The 26,043-nt window shown below is 38.2% G+C and overlaps 1 protein-coding gene across 1 annotated transcript in view; it reads right to left on the bottom strand.

The window, feature by feature from the left end:
• Positions 1–1,151: 1,151 nt before the first annotated feature.
• sntg1 (syntrophin, gamma 1) overlaps positions 1,152–26,043 on the bottom strand; it is a 40,499-nt gene continuing 15,607 nt past the window's right edge. The window contains exons 5-19 of the mRNA XM_074651529.1: positions 22,943–22,999; positions 22,705–22,762; positions 22,572–22,615; positions 22,148–22,189; positions 21,755–21,857; positions 21,102–21,184; positions 20,671–20,801; positions 19,167–19,296; positions 14,462–14,500; positions 12,276–12,392; positions 8,870–8,941; positions 8,108–8,260; positions 7,827–7,919; positions 3,088–3,198; positions 1,152–2,958 (exon numbers count right to left, since the gene is read on the bottom strand). Of these exons, the coding sequence (XP_074507630.1) occupies positions 2,776–2,958; positions 3,088–3,198; positions 7,827–7,919; positions 8,108–8,260; positions 8,870–8,941; positions 12,276–12,392; positions 14,462–14,500; positions 19,167–19,296; positions 20,671–20,801; positions 21,102–21,184; positions 21,755–21,857; positions 22,148–22,189; positions 22,572–22,615; positions 22,705–22,762; positions 22,943–22,999 (1,416 nt within the window). The 3' untranslated portion in view covers positions 1,152–2,775. The remainder of the gene's footprint in view (positions 2,959–3,087; positions 3,199–7,826; positions 7,920–8,107; positions 8,261–8,869; positions 8,942–12,275; positions 12,393–14,461; positions 14,501–19,166; positions 19,297–20,670; positions 20,802–21,101; positions 21,185–21,754; positions 21,858–22,147; positions 22,190–22,571; positions 22,616–22,704; positions 22,763–22,942; positions 23,000–26,043) is intronic.

The following is a 26,043-nucleotide window of genomic DNA, read 5'->3' as shown; positions in this document are numbered from 1 at the left end:
TTGCTGACCCCTGGCTTAGGGGCCGATAAAATAATGCTAACTACGATAATGCTAACCATAACACATAATTACATAAATATTTAGCATTTTCATAGGCTGTATATAAAGATGGACGACATGACAGCTCTCCAAAAGTTAAGACCAAACATCTGGATCGCCTCCTGGTGGCTGCCTGTAGTAATACAGTATATATAACATGCTAACAAGCTGTGGACCTTCTCGGCTTGTGATTGGCTGATTGGTGGGTGTGTGGGCGGGACCTCGACCCTGGCTCCAAATGATGACCCTGACAGACAGGTGAACAGAACAGAACACCTGCAGCTGCTGATTTATCTCCTTTCTTTTGTTCAATTCTTATGTGGTGTATCAAGACCTTTCCATGTTACTTTTGTTTTTACTCTGTAATAGACTTGGAATGTAGCAAAGTACAATAATTGAGAAAATACATCCCTAAAAGTAAAATAATAATAAAATAGAATAAAAAAAACACTTAAAAAGTACAAGTAGCTTACAAAAAAACAACATTTTTACAATAACAAGTGTAAATGTACTTCGTTGCTTCTATCCCTGAATATAGTTGACTAAACTCAAGTGTACTTAACTGTTAAACCCCTTAAATTGTATTTAACTACACTTTTTTTTGCTATAATTGGACTTTACCATGTACTTGAATATGTATATATAATACCTGTAATATCAATTTAGTAAATTTAAGTTCTATTTTAAGTATGTCAATATTGAGTACAAAATTTAAATAGACTTAATTATAATATAATGGTGTTTCAAAATGGCACTATCAAGTGTAGTCAAGTGTATTTTAAGCTGTACTGCTTACAGGAATAGTTGGGACACTTTGGGAAATGTGCTTATTTCGCTTTCTTGACCACTCATCTAACTCTGAGTAAGAGAGTGAATTTATGTATTTTATCAAAAGTGCAGTCAAGTATATTTAAAGCTGTACTATACGTACAAGTACAAAATCAGTATACTGAAAATGGCACCATTTAAGTGCAGAAATCATAGCACACTTTTGAGTTCAATCAAAATATACTTTTCACATATGAACATCTGAAGAACATGTAAACTGAACTTCATGCGTTAAATCAGTGGAATATCCAAACATGAAAAATAAAAACCCACCACAAGTGAGCCATGTTATAAAAGGTCTTATTTATTAATTTATTACACAGCGTATTTGTTAATAAAACATCTGCAAAAAATAAAATAAACCTCACTCTCTAGATCCTGTGTGTTTTAAGGGTATATGCAACCAAGATCATTTTTAAAGCACAGAAGCGTCATCATTCAGACTTTCTTTGCATAGACTGCACCGCCACCATTAGTCTCCCTCACACACTCATGTCAGCTTAACAAACCCGCACAGTACAAAGCACTTCACTGACCCCATTTAATTTGCTATCCTCTAGAGTTTACTTACCCACGGGCCTCTTCTGTTCACAGTCTACTTTGTAAATTGAAGGTAAGAGCATGACTAATTGCGCTAATTGACCTGAACTCTTTTTGAATATGATATTTTAGTTGTCACTATGCTGCATTTATAAACAGTTTAACACACAGCGAAGGTTTAAAGGGGCATCTCAAACCTTTTGGAGGCCTTGACGCTACATATTTCTGTTTTCCTCACAATGTGTCAATGAAAAGTTGTCATATTTACAAGCTGAAGTAAAAAAAAAAAAAATCCAAAATACACCATATCTGATTTTATTCTTCTGAATTGGTCCATAGAGTAGATGATGAAGAGAGGTTATGAGGTATCTACCTGCTTGTCTCTGGTGCACATCAAATTAACAAATGCCATAATCCCTACAAGTAATCCCTCAAGTAATCGCCATAATTCATACGAGTTCATTTGAATGTCAGCATTTATTTACATAATTAAGTTTTGGGGGGAGAAAATGCTATAAACATCATGGAAGGAGTTTTCTAATCATGTTTAGAGTTGTATTGTCAGATTATAGTCATTCTTTCACCCGCACAATAAAAACTACACCTTCATACAGCCTTTCTATCCAGTAATCCAGGAAATAGTCCTATCCTGACCTCAACCTGTGGGTATACGTCGTACACAGAGAAAAATAAATGAGGTTACTCAGTATATTCATACACAAATACATCTAAAGCATTCATTTCATCCAACCGAAGATGCCAGCAGACTTCTGTGTAATTAAGTTTATCCAAAATTCAGAATCAGATTTATGTTGCCATTCAGCTTTTAGTTGGACCCTAATTAAATTTGACTGCTAATTCAAGTATTACTGTGGGTTAAAGTTTTCACCTCAAGAACGCACAAAGTAATGGAAATATAGAAAGCGTCATCATGTCCAATGTCGAGACAAATCCTCAAAGTGACGTACCGTCTGATGTGGAACAAAAAGGCTAAAATCTGATTTAACTCTCCAAATCTTGAATAAAATTACAAAGAAAAGCAGACTGCCTTGGGAAAAGAACTGCATTTTTCTTTGTGATGTGTTGATGATACGGATGTCTGAGGATCAAGAAAAGGACAAATTCACTTAAAAACATTTTAGAATCGCACATTTTGTGTCCGTGGCGTCTCTTTGTGAAGTTTCTCAAAGTAGAGGTTCATGTTTAGGTCCACAATTGTTCCAGAAATCCCAGAAATCTGAAACCAAGATATCAAGTATATAACTCTCAAAGAGGTCTTTTATTCCACCGCTTTTTCAGTTCTCCTGTCCACGTTTTTTAGGCCACGGTCACGTCCTTTTAGAAGGTGTCTGACGAAAGCGGCGCCTGTCAGGTGGCGTATTTGAGTTTAGGTGTCTGTGAATTACATGAGATACTGGAAAGAGAAGGATACCCGGTGGTGGTCGCGGTGCCTTGGCTCTCCACAAAAATCGGGTCCAGGCAAGCGACTTTGGCAGCAAAAAAAGCGTGAATACAATGAAGCACGGCGTAGAGGTTTGAGAACTCCAGCTCCTGAAAGAGAGAATAGAAAATCAATACTCAAGTCAAACGTTAATTTTCTGTAACCTTGTTGCTTTGAAAGTCTTGTTGAATGACCTTTCCCTTGACATGCACCATTAAATATGTCTCAAAGTGAATTACCTTTGCTTCAATAGATTTGGAGTCTTGATTTTGGAATAAAAACTTGATCTTGCTTTTTCCATCATCAGATGATCCTTTTAGTTGGGAGAACTTGTATCTCCACAGGACCGCCTGAAATGTAGAAATTAAAAACATTATATCAGTCTTACTTTAAAGGGTGACTTTGGTATTTTTCAACCTGGACGCTATTTTCCCATCTTTTTGTGACTAAATAGTCAGTCTAACAGTTTCTGAAATTGGTCAGGTATTGAGGGATAGCACTGTAGACGGCAGCTGCTCACAGGGTTCAATATGGTGCTATAGGGGCAAGCTGGCACCGTCATTTACGTCCACTAAAAGTGCTTGTTTTAGCCATGACAGGCTCTGATTGTTATTATAAGTATCTGACATTATGGGAAGAGTCTCGCTCAAGGAAAGGTCTTGTTCTGAAATCTGGCGAGGTGACTTGTTGCTGGAAGACAACGGTGGAAATGTGGAATACATCCATAGTGTAGCTTAGTGTTATCTGAAATATTTTCAATGTCATGGCTGAATATTTAGAAGATTCGATGTGGATGAGGTCTTTGAATTCGATGGCCGTCCGTATTAATTTGATCCAGAGTTAGGGCCGGGCGATATGGCCAAAATCTTCTATCACGATATAGGTCATTTCATATCCCGATAACGATATATATTTTGTTATAGCATGTTTTCTGGTAATTCAATAAATAAATAGTCTAAATGAAATAACCACATGGTAAAGCCTGTTTTTGTATACTCCTGTATATTGAACACTGAATTAAATACTTGATAAATGAAACATATTTTCTCATTTTGAGAATTTAAGTGCAAAATAAACACTAGAGTTTTAAGTGAAATTATAGAGAAAAAATAAATAAATACAGGCCTAGCCTATATCGTGATAGAAACGATATATAAAAATATATACTATAGACATTTTTATATCGTTTTGACAATATATAACGTCATATTGCCCATCCCCAGCCAAAGTATACAGATATTCAGATTTCACAACAACACTTCTCCTTGAGCGAGACTTGGACACAATAATTAGCAGACCAGTCCATTAATCGATTAGTTGTCAACTATTAAATTAATTGCCAACTATTTTGATAATTGTTTAATCGGTTTGTGTAATTTTCTAAGAAAAAAAAAGTTTAAATTCACTGATTCCAGCTTCTTAAATGTGAATGTTTTCTGGTTTCTTTACTCCTCTATGACAGTAAACTGAATATCTTTGATTTGTGGACACAACAAGACATTTGAGGACGTCATCTTGGGCTTTGGGAAACACTGATCAACATTTTTCACCAACTTAGACACAAAAACATGGGAAAATAGGGCCCAGGTTGAAAAATACCAAAGATATCTTTGAAACAACTAAAAACATAACTATAAATCTTTATTTACTGAATTCCTTCTTATGTCACTATCTCATGAATAATTCACATTAAAATCCACATGGACCCAGTGAGAAATGGGGCACGTCAGCACATCAACCAGACAGAAGTTGTTGTGAGATATAAACTTGTTATTTTTTGCCATTGGGAAATTTAACAGGCCACAGCTATTTCACCTGAAATAACAGAGCTTCAGTGATTCAATTAGTGTTGAACTGAATAAACAAAAGCTGCAGCCAGACGACAGACTGACTCCTCAGGTAGACAGCTGGCCTCGCTTTCACATGAATATGTATCTGTAACTGTTCCTGCCGCTGTAATAATCACTGTGACACCAATCTGATTAATTATGGCATAGGAAATAATGTTTAACATACCATACACATGAAGTCTCATGGTGATATTTGACATAAAAATATCTTTTATAATCAGAGATCATGAGTGTAACAGGGAGAGTGTCACCTCTCCAGCTTTCCTTTAAAAGCCAATCTGACTCTGACAGAGGTGACGATATCACCATCTCCTTCATGTCAATCACAAGCACCTTCTGTAATATTATCTCTGTATTATGGCCGACATGGAAAAACCTCTGCAATGCTCAGTTTTATTTTAGTCATAGGAGGTGCCATCTTATATCTTATATTTCTACTTATTTTCACTTTATGTGACGGCTGCAGATACTAGTTACTTTACAGATTAGGATTTCACATTAAAAAACAAGTTATAATGACTTTACCAAAACATATTGATACATCGCTATAGATCAAATTACCCAACAGTGCAAATTAATTAAGATAATTTAGCTTCACATCAACCAATTACAACATTAAACTAAGACTTAAACATGAATGGAGCAGTAAAAATCCAATATTATAAAAGATCATAATACAACACTGTATAATGAGTATTTTTACTTTTGATACTGTAGGAGCTCTTTTGTTATCTGTTTTGAGTTTTTGATTTATTCTAGGTACTCGCTTTATTTATATTTTCTTTTGCTTGGTATTTATTTAGTTTTGTTTTGTAAGACTTACACAGCACTATGCTCGCCTCAGGTTTTATATAGCTCGGCAGGTGTAGGACCAGCATGCACCTGGACGGGCCCATGGTTTTTACCAAGAGAGGCAGCAGGAGACAGGATTGTTTTGTTCTTTGTTTGCTAAATAAGGCAAGAAAATGCCATCATATCTGAATGGACAGTGGATTTATTTGCCCGTGTTCACTAAATTACTATGGTGCACAAGGGGCCCTTTTGCAGGTGTACTTTTCCAGTGTCGTACTGCTACTTTTACTTGAGGATATCATATAGATCAAAAAAGGATTTACAGAACCTACACACAATAGCTAGATTATTTTTCATGGCCTTTCTAATGCAGGTAATTGTCAAATGTACATGTTTGTTTGCTGTTTCTCCCTCGTGGTTTGTGTATCTGATAATTTGGCTGTTAATTCAACAAGCTCACTCTTAAGTCTTCCTACCAAACCTCTGAGTCTCTCTACTGAGTGTAGAGCTGCAACGATTAATCGATTCATTGATTAGATTCAACTATTAAATGAATCGCCAACTATTTTGATAATCGATTGATTGTTTTGAGTAAAACAAAGTATTAAAAAAAAAGAAAAAAATTCTCTGATTCCAGCTTCTTAAATGTGAATATTTCCTGGTTTCTTTACTCCTCTATGACAGTAAACTGAATATCTTTGAGTTGTGGACAAAACAAGACATTTGATGACGTCAAACACTGATCATCTTTTTCTGACATTTTATAGACCAAACAACTAAATGATTAGTCAAGAAAGTAATCAACAAATTAATCGACAATGAAAATAATCATTAGTTGCAGCTCTAACTGAGTGGCTTTCTTGCTCTGTATAAAACCATCATTTGATATGTAAAAATGTTGTGCTTTAATATTTCTGTGTTTTAATTTACAGACTATATAACAGTAAGTGCTTTATCCATTCATCCACTATCTATACCCTTTTATTCTGTACTACTATACTATACTATTACAACTCAACTTGTTGAACAGAGTTACATTTGTGCTGTTTGATTGAAACTCATTTTGGGATACACTAATAACGGTATCGGATATCAGGCCGATACTGACTCAAACAGCTGGATCGGGTGTCGGTGACAATGGGGCCGATCTATTAATTCAGTTCTATGTTTTTATTCTATATCATATACTGTCATTTTAATTCCAGTTAAAGTTTTGATCAATTTGTTGTTGCATTAAAAAGGTTTAATTGTGAAGATTTTTTACCAAGTTGCTGGAGCATGATTTATTATTTTAATAATAAACAACAATTCAGTAAATGTATTATCTATGTATTATCTATGCCCTACACATAACAGAATGATCCCAGTCACGTCCACACAGTGAGGCATACAGCCTATTAATTTAACATCGGGCGGCTGTGGCTCAGAGTCCACCAATCGGAAGGTCGATGGAGTTCGATCCCCGGCTGCTCCAGGTCACATGTCGATGTGTCCTTTAGCAAGACACTTAACCCCAAATTGCTCCCGAAGGCATAGCCATCGGTGTGTGAATGAGTATTTAGATTAGATCCTGATGGTCAAAGTAGGCACCTTAGTAGCCTCTGTATGAATGTGTGTGTGAATGGGTGAATACTGACATGTAGTGTAAAGCGCTTTGAGTGGAGGCTAGAAAAGCGCTATATAAATGCAAGTCCATTTACCATTTAACACTGGTATCAGATCAGTACTCAGTGTCGGCCGATACCCAAAGCCCAGGTATCACTATCAGGACTGAAAAAGTCAGCTTGGTGCATCCCTAAACTAATTCTAACATGCTTTTTGAAATTTGCCAACAGCAGCTTTTAATTATAAAGAAATGCCACCCAGTGTATTGTCTGTGATTGCAATTTACAATACATATGGATTGTATTTTGTGCATTTCTCTCTGTAAACAATACGCTGGCAACAGTTTTATCGTCCTTGGGGGGACAATGTTGCTTCCCATTGCAGGAATTGGGGCCAAAATCTTAGAGAACAATATGGCAGTGCTTGTGTCCTGCTCATCCACATAATGTGCACCAGAGGAGTAGTCATGCAGACTTGGGGAAAGGCCAAAATGAACTGCAGGAAGGAGTGAGAGGTTTGAGCTGGGGGGGGGGCGGGGGAACCAGCCGTCAAAACAAATGTGCTCATACTCCCAAAATGCACACAGTGCAGAATAAGTTAGTAGCACCAAAAAAAGAAAAGCGAGGCTGAGGCGTCGTGATTAGTTTCATCACACTGTGTACAATAGAGTTGTGTGAAACCACCCACTAAAAGGATCTCTCTTTTTATTGATGATAAAGTCTCACACTCACCTTTGAAGCTGCATCAAAGCATACAAATCCCATGCCGAAGTCAACTGTGAGTCCCATAAGGTGGCTCTCCATGATACAGGCATACGTTTTACACTACAGAACAGGAGAACAAGATGTTACTCACGAGAGCTACACAAGGACACAAAAGCCTATATTTCTTTCTGCTGAAAATGTCATATGAGCGTTATCAATCTCTGTACTAAAAACGACTGAGCTGGAACCGTGCGCTAGATTAAAATCATCACAATTCTCTGCACGTTGCCTACTGTTCAGGTGCAGACCTGAATCCTCTCCACCTCCAGGAAAGTGGCCATCTGAAAAGCCTTTTCCCAGATCAGCAGCTCGCCCTCCAGTTCCACGCTGAAGAACATGTCCTCGCCGCTCTCCGTCTGGACGCTGAAGCAGTGCTTCCTCTTGTCCAGAAGGTCATTATCCTAAGATAAGACAGTACGGCTGCCATGCTGATCAGGTTCAGATGGGCAGAGTGACGTGGAGATAAGACAAAGCAACAGCAGTGCAGTTTCCTGAAGCTAATGGGAGGTTTATTTACTCTGACGACAGAGGAAAGACTGCAGATGGCGGCTTTATGAGCACTTGAAATATTTTACTCTATGCCCTCAACACTTAAAGTACATGATGGTAATGCATAGTATATGCAATTAGAGCCATGCAACGTTTTACCTTTTATAGCTTTATGCAACCCAAGTAGCACAGTTTAATAGGTATGTCAGAGCAGGTTAACTTATATCTGATTTAATAAGTGAATCTATATGAATCAAATTTGCCATCATGTGTTTCGAGATAATAAATTGCAGATAAAATTCTCACAATCAAATTCAAAGTGACCTTGAACCTGCAGAGAATGAACAAAACAATCTGATCCTTGAGTCTCTGTGGGATTGAAGTAGAACACATGCAAATAAATCAGTGAGTTATATAAGTGCGTTCCTCAGTTTTCTACTTTATATTCCCTCAGTGTATCCGGTGCGAGAGGGGCTGCTTCTCTAAATGTTCAAGGAATGAAATGGAAGCGGCTGCCTTACCTTTAAAATCTTGCACATTATCTCGTACACAGTAAAGCTTTTCTCTGCTCTGGTCCAGTCCCATGTTGTCACCTGAAACATGTCACAAACATTTAATATTTGATTAGAAGAATCTATTAAAGTGAAAGAAAGTAGAAGAAGTGAACTGAATTGATGCAGATATTTTCAAATACAATTACAATTGACCATTTGCTAAACCCCACAACCCTTATAAACTGTTGCTACACCTGTCAAGCTCTCCATCTTACAATGATAATATTGGCAGATTGACACTTTTCACTACATCGTTTCTGCAAATATGTTATTTTTGATTTCACAGAGAAATAAACAAAAGCAGGTTTGTCATTTCTAGCCAACGACAGTGGATTTTGTTGGCTGAAATGACAGTTTTATCAGCTGTAGTTAGCTCAAAAGCCAATGCTAGCGCTAAAACTGAGAGTTGTACCAGACATTGACATTTAGGTATAGCACCGTTCGTGTATTGCAGGGTATTATAAATAATAAAATGTAGTTAAATGTTATTTGATGTAACATAACTCTTTGATGGTTTGATTTCTTACTGTAGATAAAACTTGGAGCATCACGATGTTTACAGATTTAGCGATGCTGAAATGTTTGTATTTCGGATGTATTTAGACGTATCAGCATCTTTTAGAAGAGCAAATGATTTGAGGATGAGGAATAACCATCTAACACAGATTTGGCCAGAGTTACTGGAGTGTAAACTTCCCCAAACCAAATACAGTAAATCAAGAGAGAGCTGCTATCGTTGCTCTAAACCAGGTCAATTACTTTTTAATAGGGCCAGATTGAAACGCCAAGGGGCCAGACATTTACATTTCCTATGTCTGATCTGCAAAGCTAGGAATTTAAATGTGAAACAATACACCTTTTTAATCTTAGTATGTTGTCGTTTTAATAAACATAATGTTCCATTTAACATCTTTTTTATTCAATTTGACTCCTAAATTCCCCCTGCTTTAACAGCCTGGGTTAAAACTGTTTAACAAAATAAGTTAGCATCAACAGTGAGAGTGGTAACGTTGATGAACGGGAATAAACTCTCTTATTGGAAGAAATTATTATTTTAGATTTTTATGATATACTACCACATTGGCTCACACAGTGAAGAGTCAGATAAATAATTACCTACATCGTGATTAAAGATTTTGGCCATATCGCCCAGCCCTACTACTGCTGTGCCTAGTTACGGTTGCTAAGCTGTGATTGGACAATCACTGTCCGGAGGCGGGGTTTAGCCAAGGGTCAGTTACTGATGAATGGTTGTGGATTTCAAAACTTGCCAAAGTCTTGCCATGTGAGGGGAAATATTCCTCAAACTGTCAGTACACACGTAGGCAAAATTGTTGGTACCCTTCCGTTAAAGAAAGAAAAACCCACAATGGTCACTGAAATAACTTGAAACTGACAAAAGTAATAATAAATAAAAATTCACTGAAAATTAACTAATGAAAATCAGCTATTGTTTTTGAATTGTGGTTCAACAGAATCATTTAAAAAAACAAACTAATGAAACTGGCCTGGACAAAAATTATGGTACTCTTTACTTAATATTTAGTTGTACAACCTTTTGAGGCAATCACTTCAATCGAGTGATTTCTGTAACTCTCAATTAGACTTCTGCACCTGTCGACAGGTATTTTGGCCCACTCCTCGTGAGCAAACTGCTCCAGCTGTCTCAGGTTTGAAGGGTGCCTTCTCCAGACTGCATGTTTCAGCTCCTTCCACAGATGTTCAATAGGATTTAGATCAAGGCTCATAGAAGGCCACTTCAGAATAGTCCAATATTTTGTTCTTAGCCATTCTTGGGTGTTTTTAGCTGTGTTTTGGGTCATTATCCTGTTTGAGGACCCATGACCTGCAACTGAGACCAAGCTTTCTGACACTGGGCAGCACATTTCGCTCCAGAATGCCTTGATTGTGTTCAGATTTCATTGTACCCTGCACAGATTCAAGACACCCTGTGCCAGATGCAGCAAAGCAGCCCCATAACATAACCGAGCCTCCTCCATGTTTCACATTAGGTACAGTGTTCTTTTCTTTGTATGCTTAATTTTTGCGTCTGTGAACATAGAGCTGATGTGACTTGCCAAAAAGCTCCAGTTTTGTCTCATCTGTCCAAAGGACATTCTCCCAGAAGCTTTGTGGCTTGTCAATATGCATTTTGGCAAATTCCAGTCTCGCTTTTTTATGATTTGCGTCCTCCTCGGTCGTCTTCCATTAAGTCTACTTTGGCTCAAACAGCGACGGATTGTGCAATCTGACACTGATGTACCTTGACCTTGGAGTTCACCTCTAATCTCTTTGGAAGTTGTTCTGGGCTCTTTGGTTACCATTCGTATTATCCGTCTCTTCGATTTGTCATCAATTTTCCTCTTGCGGCCACGTCCAGGGAGGTTGGCTACAGTCCCATGGACCTTAAACTTCTGAATAATATGTGCAACTGTAGTCACAGGAACATCAGGCTGCTTGGAGATGGTCTTATAGCCTTTACCTTTAACATGAAGGTCTATAATTGTCCTTCTAACCTCCCGAGACAACTCTCTCCTTAGCTTTCTGTGGTCCATGTTCAGTGTGGTACACACCATGATACCAAACAGCACAGTGACTTCTTTTGACCCTTTAAATAGGCAGACTGACTGATTAAAAGTTTGAAGACACCTGTGATGCTATTTACAGGACATACCTTAGTTTAACATGTCCCTATGGCCAAATTATTTTCAATCTTTTCTAGGGGTACCATCATTTTTGTCCAGGCCAGTTTCATTAGTTTGTTTTTTAAAATGATTCTGTTGAACCACAATTCAAAAACAATGTCTGATTTTCATTAGTTCATTTTCAGTGAATTTTTATTTATTATTACTTTTGTCAGTTTCAAGTTATTTCAGTGACCATTGTGGGTTTTTCTTTCTTTAACGGAAGGGTACCAACAATTTTGCCTACGTGTGTAAGTAGTCTTTTAATGAAGAAGCGTGTCACATCGTCTGAACAAGCTCCTATATTCCACCATCCACTCACATTAGCATATTCAATTTATATCAGCACATTCAAGATGAGCAGGCAATTCCAGTTTTCTATCAATCTTTTCTCATCTCCAGCACCATCGACAGCTTATCCCTCTTGTCATAATCACTTAAGTGGCTGGCAGAATGTAAACAGATTTAATGATCACCATCAATCAAGAAGAAGATCAATGCTGCACAAAGGGATTATGAGTGAGCTGCTTCCCTCTTTTTCCTCCGACAGGAAAACATTTTCTCCTTCAACAATACATTAACATGAGATGAAAAATCTCCCGCGGAGTTGAACGACATTCAATTCAAACACAGATGGTTTAAAGAAGAAGAAGTTGGTATAAACAAGTGAGGATCAAGTGAAAACTTACAGGAGGTGCTGAAAACTTGAAGAGTGAGGAACCCCTCAAAGCGAGGAACTTTGGTGTATACATTCGGTCCTGAACGGAGTCCTGCTCCTTCTCGTCGACCCAGCCCATGTAGATAATCTGTCAGTGAAAAAGAGAAAGTTGGGATGGACAATATGGAAAAAACTAAAATGTAATTGTATATCACAATATCATAATACTTATCTAAAATCAAGTGAGAAATTGTTTAAAGGCCCAGCCAGTTCCTTACTATGAGCAACGGGGTCCTACATGAACTAGCGATGCATCATATATATTATGGCCAAAATACTAATCCAAATTATTTTGATCAATATTGATTATTCATTGATTTTAGGAACTAAATATTTTTATTGCACTTTCACATTTAAATAAACAGAGCACTGCTTTCACCTCCATGTTGTGCTACATTCCTGCTAATGTACAAACATTTGCATCAGAAAAAGACTGTCCTAATTCACTGTGCATCTCCTAGAAGCAAAATAAAACCGTTTACCCCAAATCAAATAAACAGAGCATCTTTGTCACTTTCCCGTTGTGCAACATTCCTGCTGATGTACAAATCTTTGCATCAAAAAAAGTCTTAAAATAATGTTCTTCTTCACCACATTTTAAACATCAATATCGTAGTCGGTCATGTTCATTTAATTGTGGGAAGCCAAAATTGTGATCGCTATTCATATTTTGCAGCCCTCACATGAACACAACATTTTCTGCCACACTTTTGGGAAATTGGTGACCTAAAGTATTGATACTGCTGATACTTAGCTTTGTTTTTGAGTGTCAATACTGGCATCAATAGGATCAATACCGCATAAAATGCATGGTCTTGCGTTGGATCGAGTTTTGGGCACATGAAGACTCTCCTTAGTGGATACTGAAGAGTCTCTGCTGCTGTTTTGTGCATGCATGGCATGCAGCAATCACGTTATTAGTTCAAAGGATTCACACAATTAACGTCTGTTATTTACCATTAACACTATCTTTTGTTTAAGCATATATGTGATTAATTAATTAACTGAAAATAGTAAAAAAAAAAAAATTATAATTTCTCTATATCTGTTTCTGCGCAGTGCTCAGTTGGATAAAAAGATAAAATACCTAACAATTGATAAATATATTTAACAATATTTGTATCAAAATGTGTTGGGTTGTTTGCTTACATTGCAAGGATCAAACCACACCCGCAGAGTTTAATAGTATTAAACTCTCAATAACTAATAAGATTTTGTTTTTTCTCTCCAAATTTGAACTTGGATTATTGTTTATTTAGTCACAAATATTCAATTTATTAAGAAACACATGAGAAATAAAGTTCTCAGAGGCTTTAAACATTCATCATTCAGGCGCATCTGTTTTTGGTTTGTCCAGCAGATTAAATACAAATCAAGGTACTTCATAACACCGATGTAAAACTCATATAAAAATCAAATATTATCACTCATTGATTTTTTAACATTTCCCACAATGGTCTAAGACACACAGAGGTACTCCAGACATAGCTAAATGAGTATTATATGTATGTATCCTCATATTGCCCTCCCTTACATGAAAGTAAAAGCTATAAAGTTAAGTATTCAGGAGAAAACAGATGGGGAGATGAAGAGAAAGAAAGCAAAGCAAATGTTCTGAGACAGGATTTCAGGCATCAAGAGTATCTCACCATCAGTACTCATTACATTCAGGGTGATCGCTACCCAAGTAAAATGTTTGCTTGCTTTTTCTGTTTGGAGTTTTTTCACGGATGGCAAAAGAAGCAAGTGAAAGATTCAGGACAAGCAGTCACGTCTCATGACTCTTTATTTCTTAAAAGAATTGTCAAGTGAATTCACACGGTTCTGCACGTCAGAAACCAAAATAAATAAGTAACAAGCCCGTCGCATTAACTCCCCGTGTTTAGACTGAAACATGACACTGAGAGTTAACGGACTGCAAGCACTCGAGTTGTTTTCTGATCATTTCTCAGTGGAGGGGTTTTAATGATGCAAAGATTCGCCTTGTGTTGCAATAGTTGGCAAGATTGCACTGTGCCCCTTCTGTGACTGACTGACCTGGTTAGATTTACTTGTGATTTTTAAGGATAAAACCCACAAATTAAGGTCTGTCAAAGCAAAAAAAGAAGATCTAAACAGTCAGCAGGAGCTCAGCTGCTGCCTGAACAAACATCTTACCTGCTGGTTTACTGGAAAATTTCGGTTAATCTTCTTCACCTGTTAGATTGAACAAGAACATCAATAACTCATTAAAATATCTCCCGCCAACAATCAGACACCAATTACTGGCAGAATGTGAAATAGTTGTGGGAGACAAACAATCAGTGATGGTGTGTGTCGAAGAACAAATAACTGAGTATGAATCACAGTGTCTGTGCTAACATGTTAACCACAGCACTGAATGAATACTGTTAGAGAGACTTCATTTATTCAATGCATGCAAATTACAAAATGAGAAAGATAGAGTCATTTCCACAAGGACCCGAGGCTCTTCCTAACAAAAAAAAAATCCATTTAAAAAAATCCATTCTCTCTGTGATAATAAAAGCGGGGAAACTACCGAGAGAGCAGTCAGGCTTTAAATTAAAACATTCTGCTCAGATCACAGGTATCACTCGCTCCTAATCCACACTATACTATCAATATAACTCTTTCTTAGCAGCAGAACACCAAATTAAGACCTGAACCCGTCCTCCTATATAGAGGCGAGAACAAGTCACAGCTGCTTGTTTTGAAATGTTACAGAAGTTTGGGCCGAGAGAGGAAACAAGATGTTTATTTTCAGTGGAGGAATTGAAACGAAGCAGCCCGATAAGATGTCAAGATGTGAGCAGCAGTGTTTGGATGTACGGGAGCGGTGACGGGGGGTTTGTTCAGATTCAGCTGCTGGTTGTTGTGACCAGTCACAGCGACGCCAGGTCTAACCCGTCTCGGACACAAACAAGGAAGGGCTGTGAGGTCCGGTTCTTTAAGTTACAAAACAAATCATGCATCTCCTACTCTGTCCAAAAATGCATACAAATCATGCATCTCATATTCTATCCAAAAATACATACCGGAGAACTTTCACTGGAGGTGAAAAGTATCCTAAAGTAACGGAAGCTCCGGAAGTGAAATTCCCATTATATCCCTTATATAACGAGTTTTAAACATGGAACAAAGCCAATCAACTACGAGATGAATCGTGACCATAACACATTTTATTTTAAACTAAAAAAAAAAAAGTTATAATGGTACAAGACCAGTGTCTGAAATTACCTTTTTGACTCACTGACCAAGGGGACTGGTAAATGAAAAAATCCACCTGCCAAGCGTAATTTTTACCGGCCCAAATAATAACCTTTTTGTGTCACATATACTATATTTGTTTCAGCACCTTTTACGGAGTTAATAAGGTATTATGCTGAATACACACTTAGAGAAGAGGCCAAAGTTAAATTTGAGGCAAAATTACTTTAATAAATAGAACAAAAAGTAATCAATTCAAGCCTGAATACAACTCAAGAAGTTTTGATCTCAAAATTCTTTAGAAAAAAGTATTTGCAATTAAATGTAGCTTTGGATCAAACATAAAAGTACATTTGACTGGCGGCAAGTGATAGTATAGCGAAGTAGCTTATGTCCTGTACGGTAAACAGTGACACGAAACTAGGAGCACTCGAGACGGTCAGTTTCACTGCACTGTTTAGACGCGTAAAAACATATCTGGTAGTGTGTGTGTGTGTGTGTGTCAAACTCTGACACAGACAGCAGAGGACAGAAGCAGCGTGCCCGTAAATGACACCAAAACGGTCGAGACTCTCAGTATAGTATTTTATTACATGACTATTTTGGTAGGCTACAAACATTTACACACCAGTGAGGTGGATAGCATTCCGAGATTTACTCGCCAAACGGAAAATCAACCCGCATTTGACCCTTGACGGCTGTTAATTTTGGACCCTGCACAAGACTGTGTACGTAATTATTTTAAGAGTGAAGGAACTACTCATCCCATAAATCATTGCACATGGTGACTCACTGCCTCTGGAAACTCCTGAAAAACTTTTAAACTAACCGTTGTCGACCTAAAATAAACTGCACGAATTATTTCTCGGTGAACTGTTTTCATAATATGGGAGAACGTTTCCATCGAGCCGCCATGTTGGTCCGGTTTGAAAAATTCGGGAGCAGACCATGGAGCAGCACGTATCAGTGCATACCCTCACTAGCCGCTCGCGGGTACGGTAAATATTTTCATCAGAGACGTCACTGTTACCCTTAGGATTGTGGGTAGGATAGTACTTCTCCATGACATCACAAATAAAACATGTTTTTCTTAAAACAAGGTTGATATCATTCAGACTTGTGGCTTCTACAGGAGCATGTACCATCGTTTCACAATCTGGTGCTTCTAGCTGGTGGAAAATCTGCCTTGGATGGTTACGACATTATTTCTAATAACTAAGCCCTTGATTCAGAATATGAATGGGATTTTCACTTCCATAACCTCACTGTTGAGCTCCATTAGACAAAGTCACTCTACAAGTGCTGTACTTACAAAGAATTTCAGGTGCTGGTACTTGACTTTCCATATTTGAGAGACTTTATATTTCTAATCCGCAGCATTTTAGAAATATATTTGGTTTTACTGCACTGCATTGTGACGGATGCAGTTATCGTAACACAGAGGCACCTCCTTATACATATACTGTATCATCAACCTCCATCCACCGCAGTTAACTCCTTTACTGTTTCATCATTTCTGCTAGTTGGAATGTGATGCACCTGTTATTATTACCTTTGTTTAATCAGGTAAGTCCCATTACGATAAATATCTAATTTCCAAAGGAAACCTGATGACAACATGTAAAATAATGCAAGACACTGAAGAACAGTAGGATAAAAAAACATGCAAAACAGAACATGAAATAGACATCACTCAGTTAAAACAACATTAATTAAACAAGGAGACAAACAAGATTAAAAAGCATGATCCTAAAATGCCCCAAGGGTATCATACTGTGGATTTTGAAAGTGCATTGTAAATTGAATAAAGTTCATACAGAGCCTACGACACATTTCTATGCTAGCATTGATGCACCAATCTGTCCAGTTTCTGTGTATATACATGTATGAATATATATATGTTTGTATAATTTTACGGTTTACTGAGCATCCTTGGCACAACAATTTTTCTATTTTATCAGAGTTCAGTTGGGGATTAACATTTTACATCAGTAGAGAGCAGAGCGGACTCCATCCTCCATCAGCGCTCAGAGAACTGGAGCCATTTTTTCATGACACATGGTGACATATTTGACAACAAACAGCTCTGTTCAATTTTATGACAGCTATCAAAGACAGACTGAAGCTGCTCTGCAAGCAAAGGATGAAACCACTCTTAATTAGATCCTTGATAATCACATATTTTTAGGTGGTTGCGCTATTTTTGTCCATTTGTACATCTCATTTGAGGATTCCTGTTTAATAAATAGGGCCCAATAATTTTTTTTTTTTAAAAATCAATGAGTATTTATTTTGAATTTGAAAAACAGGTCAACATTTGATAAAACAAGCCCCTCAAGTATTCTCTAGTTTTACATTTGGTTGTACTTACTTCACCCTCTTGTGTCACTTCTGGTTGAAAAAACAAGCAAGATGACGGTAGCCCAAAACCAAGATGGCTTGGCTGTAGGCTCCTGTTGCTAAAGAAACATTCTGAACTGTCACACAACGACTCTGTTTGTCATAAACCAAAGTGTACAGTGCGCTTACTGTGTGCAGCAGGAAAGGTAAAATCCAACATCAAATGAGAAAGAGGCACGACAACATCAAATCCAGGTGACAATAACCGATCTACTTCTTTAAAAAGAATGCAGGTCATCGTCTGAGAGTTGACGCTTATTGATAATTTACATCGCAGATGGTTCAACCGTATCAAAAATCATATAGTCTTTAGAATTAGACATCTATTTTTATCCTACATCCATCTAGGTTGCGAGCTCACTCACACGCCTCAGTAAATGCCAAGGCCAGAGAGAGAAATACACTCTCCATTGTTGAGGTCATTCTGGCAGTGAGCGATCAGTGTTATGTTTAGTACGTCCCTCACTTCGTCCACTCCAATTAACCAGGCCATTATTCCCCAGAGACTCTCACACACACACACACACACACACACACACACACACACACACACACACACACACACAAAGCCTCGCCAGTGGACACATGATAATTACAAATCCCTGTTTTTCACTGCTGCTCACTCTATGTCGTATTCAAGTCATGTGGAGAGCCAACACGACTGTCTGGTTACATATTTCTAGATGGCGGCTTAGCAGACTCTCTAGAAATGTAACGTATAGTTTGCCGCATGGAAATACACCTAAATATGCTGAGAAATGTGTCCGGTTTTGTATGATCCACCGCATGTGATGGAGCTTGTTGGCAGTATTAGTATTTGATCCCCCTGCTGAGCATCATCACCCATCAGGAGACACCCTTCGATTTTCTTAAAGCTAGAACAATATGCTCCCAACAAGATAGAGAATGCAGTTATTTCTTTGTTTCTTGCTGCCCCCTGCTATCATTATTGTACAATGTATTTTGTTGAATTATAGATAATAAGTGCATGGGTTTGGCTGGAGGGAGTAGGTGTAGTACAGCGCAATTGCTGTTATTGTGACCTCAGGCTCGAAGAAATAAGTGTTTACTTTACTCATAGTGCGAAAAGACATTAGTACGTGTCTACTTAATGCTGTGACATTTGCAAAGGGACCGTTAGACAACCCACAAATTGAAAGTCTTTTGCATTAACTCCCAGCCCAACATCTGATTGGTTTACATGGGGGACAGTGAGAGGCGGCAGAGCTAACAAGAGTTATTATTTCATACTCACATTGTGCTTGGTGAGACTGGAAATGTTGCTCGCTAAAGCCTGGAGCCAGTCCAAGCAGTCTTCAGCGGTGGCGAATTGTATGACTCCGCTGCAAACTCCGTCCACCGCTATGACCTGGAACGCATGTTTCCTGAAAGAAAGATTATGGGGTTATTTATCATTTTTTACCTCATGAACTACAAATTACATATCGACTGTAATTCTTTACATTGATTTATGACATTCCGAGAAGCCCTTAGTTTCCATTTATATGAGTTGGGGATGAGAAACTTGCTTGCAATATGTAATTTCCTCAACTTTCAATGCCATTATTCCATTTCATTTCAGTCGAGCATGCAAAACTCTGGGCAGAGTCTTTGAAAATTCACACGTAACACTTCTCATCTAAAATCTCGTAAGAACGCAGAATTTCTTAAAATGTTTAACTGTTCATTTAAACCTGCAATAACTGATTTTTGTTGGCCACTTGGGGGCAGTGGAAGCAAGTTGTGACATATTATCCCCTTTTACAGTAAGTTGATATGGCAAACTTATCTCATCTCATCTTATTTACTTTATTTCTTTAATGCATTAACGCAATCGGTCTTCCGGAGGTTGTAGTGGGCTCAGTTTTAAAGCTAGAGTGAAGATACTGACATCTTATGAAACTAAAAAACTTAAGGAATGTTATGCTAGCTTGTCGTGAAGAAGGCTAAATAACGCTACAACGTTACACAACATTTGTGCAAGGAAAAACTGGCATAGCCATTTTCAAAGGGGTCCCTTGACCTCTGACCTCAAGATATGTGAATGAAAATGGGTTCTATGGGTACTACCGGAGGCAAAAGCCAGATATTTGTGTTAAAGTTGCAGCCGGACAGCTAAACAATGAGCTGAAACTGAGTTAGTTCATCAGTACAACCTACCCCTTTCACATAATATTCACATTGTCATTTGATATATTGTTATCATAAAAATATTGATTCTAGCTGCTTTAAATGTATTATCAAGTTTTCAAAATCTATGAAAATCTGGCATAAAATAAACCGAACCCATTGTCCACCACATGGCTAATCAATCTAAAAACTTATAATACCAGTATGCAATTCTCAGTTAATGGGCTAGAGCATGCCAAACCATAAGTGTGGTCCATTAAGAGTCAATCCACAAGATTACTGCTTCTATCATCCACAGTGTAGCAAAATGAAAATGTATTTATTGACAGCTTAATGGCTTATAACGTCAAGCATCCACTACTCAGACGGTCTGTCTTACTGCAGAACCATTTCACTTATTTAATGTGTGTTTTGTGTTTAAAGGGATATACTGAATAGCAGAATATACTGTATATATATATTTTTTTTTACAGATGAAGGATGGCAGTCTGCTTCATTTGAAAACCCCAAAGCATTTAATAAGCAAGAGATCTTAGCTCTAGCGGCCTATAGATCCTTACAGGGAGATATCAGCTCTGCAAGTGACAACAGACACCACCGACCCTTCAAGATGAAGTCCCGCAGCTCACCTGCAGACGTCAGAGCCCGGGTTGTACTGCGACAGCTTTGAGTGAAGCAGAGGAATAAGGCGCAGGTCCACCCATCTCTTCTCCCAGCGGAGCCCCGGGGACGTGGGCCAGGATGAGCAGGACAGCGTGTCCTGCAGAAGTGTGAAACGCAATTTAGAAGGGCTTGTCGTTTCCCGCCTGGCACAGTCCAAACAATCGACATGACAAGAGTCCTGCTGCTGTTGTTGCTGCAGGTGCACAGGCAGGCTGAGCGAGCGCGAGCTGCAGAGGAACGCTGATTCACCCACCTCAAAAGATAAAGATAGAGCATGCCGGTTATCAGTGAGCAGTGACAGTTGCATGGAAACAACTTTCTGGCACCAGGGACGCTGCTGCATGGTTACAGAGGGACAGTTATAGAAGCAGTCAGTCAAAGCTAATGAAAAAAGTACCGTGTTGTTAGGATGGTAGTTCAAGTGCAGGCCGCTATCGCACAGAGGAGAGGAGGTCCCACTACTCTGGTCGCTGGGGATGCCTGAATGTACAGCAGGGACACACACACACACCAAAAGTCAATAAAACTCCTCCATCTATTTCAAGCTTTCCAACTGCAGTGAATCACAGATATCAACAAAAAGTGTGTTACTTTGTTCTCCTCCAGTGTGGGCTCCTGCTCTGTGCCAATTTGTATTCAGTTGACTGGTTGGATGGCCAGTCAACCTGGCCTATATACGCAAATGAAAGGATTTTATGAAAGCTTTCATCTCGTCTGATGACAGGGATGAAGCTTTCCCATGCAAGAGCAATCAATTGCACCACAATGAGCAATGTCAATTCTTTCAGTTTAGTCTTTAGCATCTTTTGTGAAGCTCGAGAATCGTCCATTCCTCTCCCTCTCTCTTCAGCAAAAGTGAAGCAACTGAATTGATATTTCTTATTCTCAAAGTCGCTCTTCATTGGAGTTTACTGTCACCAGGACAACCAATCCTGGACTGATACTAATACCAGCTATAAATACTCTTGGTTAATTATTTTTGCACTGCGGTGATGGTGATTATAGGCCTATACTTTAATCAGAGTGTCTGTGTGTGTAAAGGTTTCTTACATGTGCAGTCTTCACTCAGGGGCAGTTTCAGAAAGGCTGGAGTCTTTTTTAGGAAAGCGACCATAAGAGTGACTTCTTCACCTGCGTTTCTCAAAACCTGGACCTGGAAGGTAAAAACACAGGAATATTGTCACAGCAGGAGTTGTGAACTGTGAGGGTTTTCTACTTGCTGTGATGAAACATGGTGCGCTAACGTCTCACTAAGAGTGGAAACCGAGGATAAGAGATTTACACAGACTTACACACATATTTCTTGCAGTTACATTCAAAAAAGCATGAAACAGAAACAATTGGCTTTACATGTCAAAAAGATACAAATCCTAAAGTGAGACAAGATAAGCTGTTGAAAGAGCTGTTGCGGTGTAAAATTTGAGATATGAGATGACAGCTTACCACTTCCTCGTGGCGATAACTTCTAACGTTTATTCCATTTATCTGGAAACAACAGTAACAGGGTTACCCTAAATAATACTGCTGGCATCACATCACTGTAGCTCTATCTTCAAAATGATTAATGAGGCAAGCATTGTAACTGTTACGGCATCTGCGCTGAAAACTGTAAACGAGAGAGTCACATCCACAGTTGCCATGAATACAGAGCGTATTTGGCTGGCTTGTAAATGTTTCCTCTGCATCAGATGAGCCGAGAGATTTTTTTTGCTGGAATACATGTAACAAATGAAAGACTTGGGATGTGACATTTACCTATAGGGATGCGGTTTTGTGCACATGTGGCACATGGATTATTAATGACACAGTATGTGCTATATTGCAGAGTATAGGATGAGATGTGTAAACAAGAGCTTTGGCATTTTACCTGAAGGATGCCGTCTCCGATGAAAAGCAGCCCAGAGAGTTCAGCTGGAAATGAAAAATCACTTTAGTAAAAACAACGTCGGGGAGGGAAATGGGCGTGGAGGTGTAAATCTTTTCCAAAAACAACAATATACCTTTTTGCTCTTTTGATATTTTTGATATCACAACAGGGATTTTATGCTCAGCTCCACCCTAAAGACAAATTAAACGACAAAAGGTTTCACAAACACAGAATAAGTCAGACACTCGAAAGCAACTTCCCTCAGCAAACGAAGTTATTTCAGTTTGACAAGAAAATGATCAATAACATTTGTTCAGACTTAATTTAAAGCAGTTGGGAGGAGCAGCTTAATCAGAAAGGATCTAAATTACCTTGATGCTCAGGCCGAACCCTCCAATAGTCTGCCTCCTGATCGTTACAGTCCTCTCCTGGAAGAGATTCAGTTAGAGCCGACAAATGAGTTCAGACTGATGCTGAACCTGAGGGAGCTCTTCCAACAGAACAAGAAGGAAGGGTTGCTTTAATCAGAACTCAACCTTTAATCACAATGAAATAAAATGGGGCAAAATGAAACCTAAAAAATGAAGTTATACATCCTTCTGAAAAACAACAACAATGTAGCTTATTTTCCCAATAATAATTATACATAAGTAGGAAGCAGTGATAATTCAATGTTATCATTTTCTTTCATTCTACAAATTATTGTTTGTACAAATGAATGATTATGAGAAATATTTAAGTACATTCACTATTAAAGTTTAAAATTATCAACATGGGAGTGGGCAAATATGCTTTATGCAAATGTATGTCTATATTTATTATTGGAAATCAATTAACAACACAAAACAATGATAAATATTGTCCAGAAACCCTCACAGGTACTGCATTTGGCATAAAAAATATGCTCGAATCATAACATGGAAAACTGCAGCCCAACAGGCAACAACAGCTGTCAGTGTGTCAGTGTGCTGATTTGACTATGACTTGCCCCAAACTGCATGTGATTATCATAAAGTGGGCATGTTTGTAAAGGGGAGACTCGTGGGTACCCATAGAACCCATTTTCATTCACATATCTTGAGGTCAGAGGTCAAGGGACCCCTTTGAAAATGTCCATGCCAGTTTTTCCTCACCAAAATTTAGCGCAAGTTTGGAGCGTTATTTAACCTCCTTCTCGACAAGCTAGTATGACATGGTTGGTACCAATGGATTCCTTCGATTTTTCTAATTTCATATGATGCCAGTATTCACTATAGCTTTAAAACTGAGCTACAACCTAAAAATCGTAAATTGCGTTAATGTGTTAAAGAAATTAGTGGTGTTAAAACAAATTTGCGTTATTATCGCTTTAACTTTGACAGCCCTATGTTTAACATTAAGTTTGCAATATCATGATATATACTGGAAAATATCCTTATTTATTTCATGATAATAATTTCAGCCCAGCCCCAGCTATTACCACTCACATTATTTTTATCCATCCAAAACAATGTGAGACATTTTAAACATGTTTTGACGAACTAGTGGTGGTTGAATGTAAAATGAACAATTAAAAGAAAGTGTTGTGAGTCCTGAACACTGTCAGCACTAAGTTTATTGAAAATGCAATGTTGCAGTCATACTGTAGACCCTCACCAGGCAGCTAATTCACAACAACAACATCTTCATTTTAGAGCCAAGGGTTTCAACAACAAGTCATAAAAGTGATAAACTCACAATGACAACATCAAGACTTGATGTTGTCAAGACTATTTCAAGCCTGGATGTGAAATATGGGCTAGTTGTTGTCCAATCCTCTTCTCCTTCTCCCCTTCTTTTATTCATAAAAATAATTTGTTTTTTCAATTACAGTTTATGGATCTTAAGATATATTGTTTGTCTCATATTAGGAATTTTTTTTTTTTTTTTTTTTACAATTATTGATTCTGTCTCAGGTGTTTGTGATTTGACTCCTTTTTCTAGTAGTTGTTGTGGCCTGTGTCTCTAGTAACAAAGATGTTTAATATTGTGAATTTGATGCCTGACTCAGCATTTTAATACATTTAGTGCTGACAGTGTGCAGGAATTCAACACTTTCTTCTAAATGTAAAAGTGTTAATTGATCACTGATGCTAAAAAGTCTGCACTAGGACTTCCTGACATGGTAAGATTGTATTACTGTGACGCATCTTGCCGCTTTTAAGTTAATTAGTAATCATGTTTCAGTGGACACAAGCGCTTCCTCTATTTATCTTTGCAGATTTAACCAGCAACATGTTACTGAATGAATAATGCCTTTTTGAGAGAGGTAATGGACTCTGGCCCCAGTGGAGATTTTTTTATGAGGGAATTCATTAATGTGAAGACAAAGTTGTCAGACTAGATGACAAGTGAGGCTTAATGATTACACTCTATACACCATGATCCAGTAGGTGAATCACTATTTAATAGCTACATTTGATTTATGAGGAACAGATTAACTGATCTGTCATTAACGCAGACATTCAGAGTGTTCTCAGTATCTTTTATGCTGTAACCTTAGGGTATTGTGCAGTACATGTTACTGATTTCAATGTACTAGTGAAGTGCCCGTTGCATGTATAGACCGAGCTGATTCCTCAGCCTGTGGTGATGGTGCTTGCAGCTTTCTCTCCGTGGTATCGAAAATGGTATCGAATAGATATTTTTCAAGGTATTGTATTGAAGTTAGAAATTCCAGTATCATGACAACACTAGTGCTGTGCCTCAATTCCCACACTCGTACTTACACTTGCTATTTTGAGGTGCATAAGCGCGTTCACACTGAGAAGTATGGCAAAATGCAATGCACTCTAAGTAACCGGATGTTGTACTCAAAACGTTCAAAACATTGAGTGTGGAACGCTGAACACTTCTCACCCTCAACGGTCTCCATCTCTGCTACATGGCGGAAGGCGAGGAGCCACCAACCGATTTCAAACTTGTGACAATGACGGGCGAGGAAGCTGCAGCGGTTGCGATTGAAACGGCAAACACCAAACTATACAAATTTAAGTTATACATGTGTTTTTTTTCCACTAAGTACGTCTATAGTGCAGTCGGATAGAAGCCATTATTGGGTTAATTTATCCGTCTGAATTTAAATACTGCTGATACGGAGTGATGTCCGTGGCTGACAATCACCAGCGGATCTACCGAGCTTCCGGTGAGTGCACAACAGCTGTGTGTAATTTGAGACAACACTACCCTGTCGAAATTCACGCACTACACAAGCACATAGTGTGCACAGTGTACTACATGGAAGTATACTAAGGAAAGCATCCTAATTGAGACACAGCTTAGTAGTGAGCGACGGAGAACGAGCTGTACCCAGCATGGAGTTCGGCGGTATACTGTAGCAGTTCATATTGTGACGGAGAACGAGCTGTACCCAGCATGGAGTTTCTCAATACACTACACAGTGTAGAGCCTACACAACGCACTACTAAGAAATAAAATTGATGTCCCATAGATC

The sequence above is a fragment of the Sebastes fasciatus genome, chromosome 11 (assembly GCF_043250625.1).
Source record: "Sebastes fasciatus isolate fSebFas1 chromosome 11, fSebFas1.pri, whole genome shotgun sequence".
In the NCBI taxonomy this organism is placed as follows: domain Eukaryota; kingdom Metazoa; phylum Chordata; class Actinopteri; order Perciformes; family Sebastidae; genus Sebastes; species Sebastes fasciatus.
The sequence above is the reverse complement of the archived record's forward strand: the minus strand, read 5'-3'. Positions and strand labels throughout refer to the sequence as shown.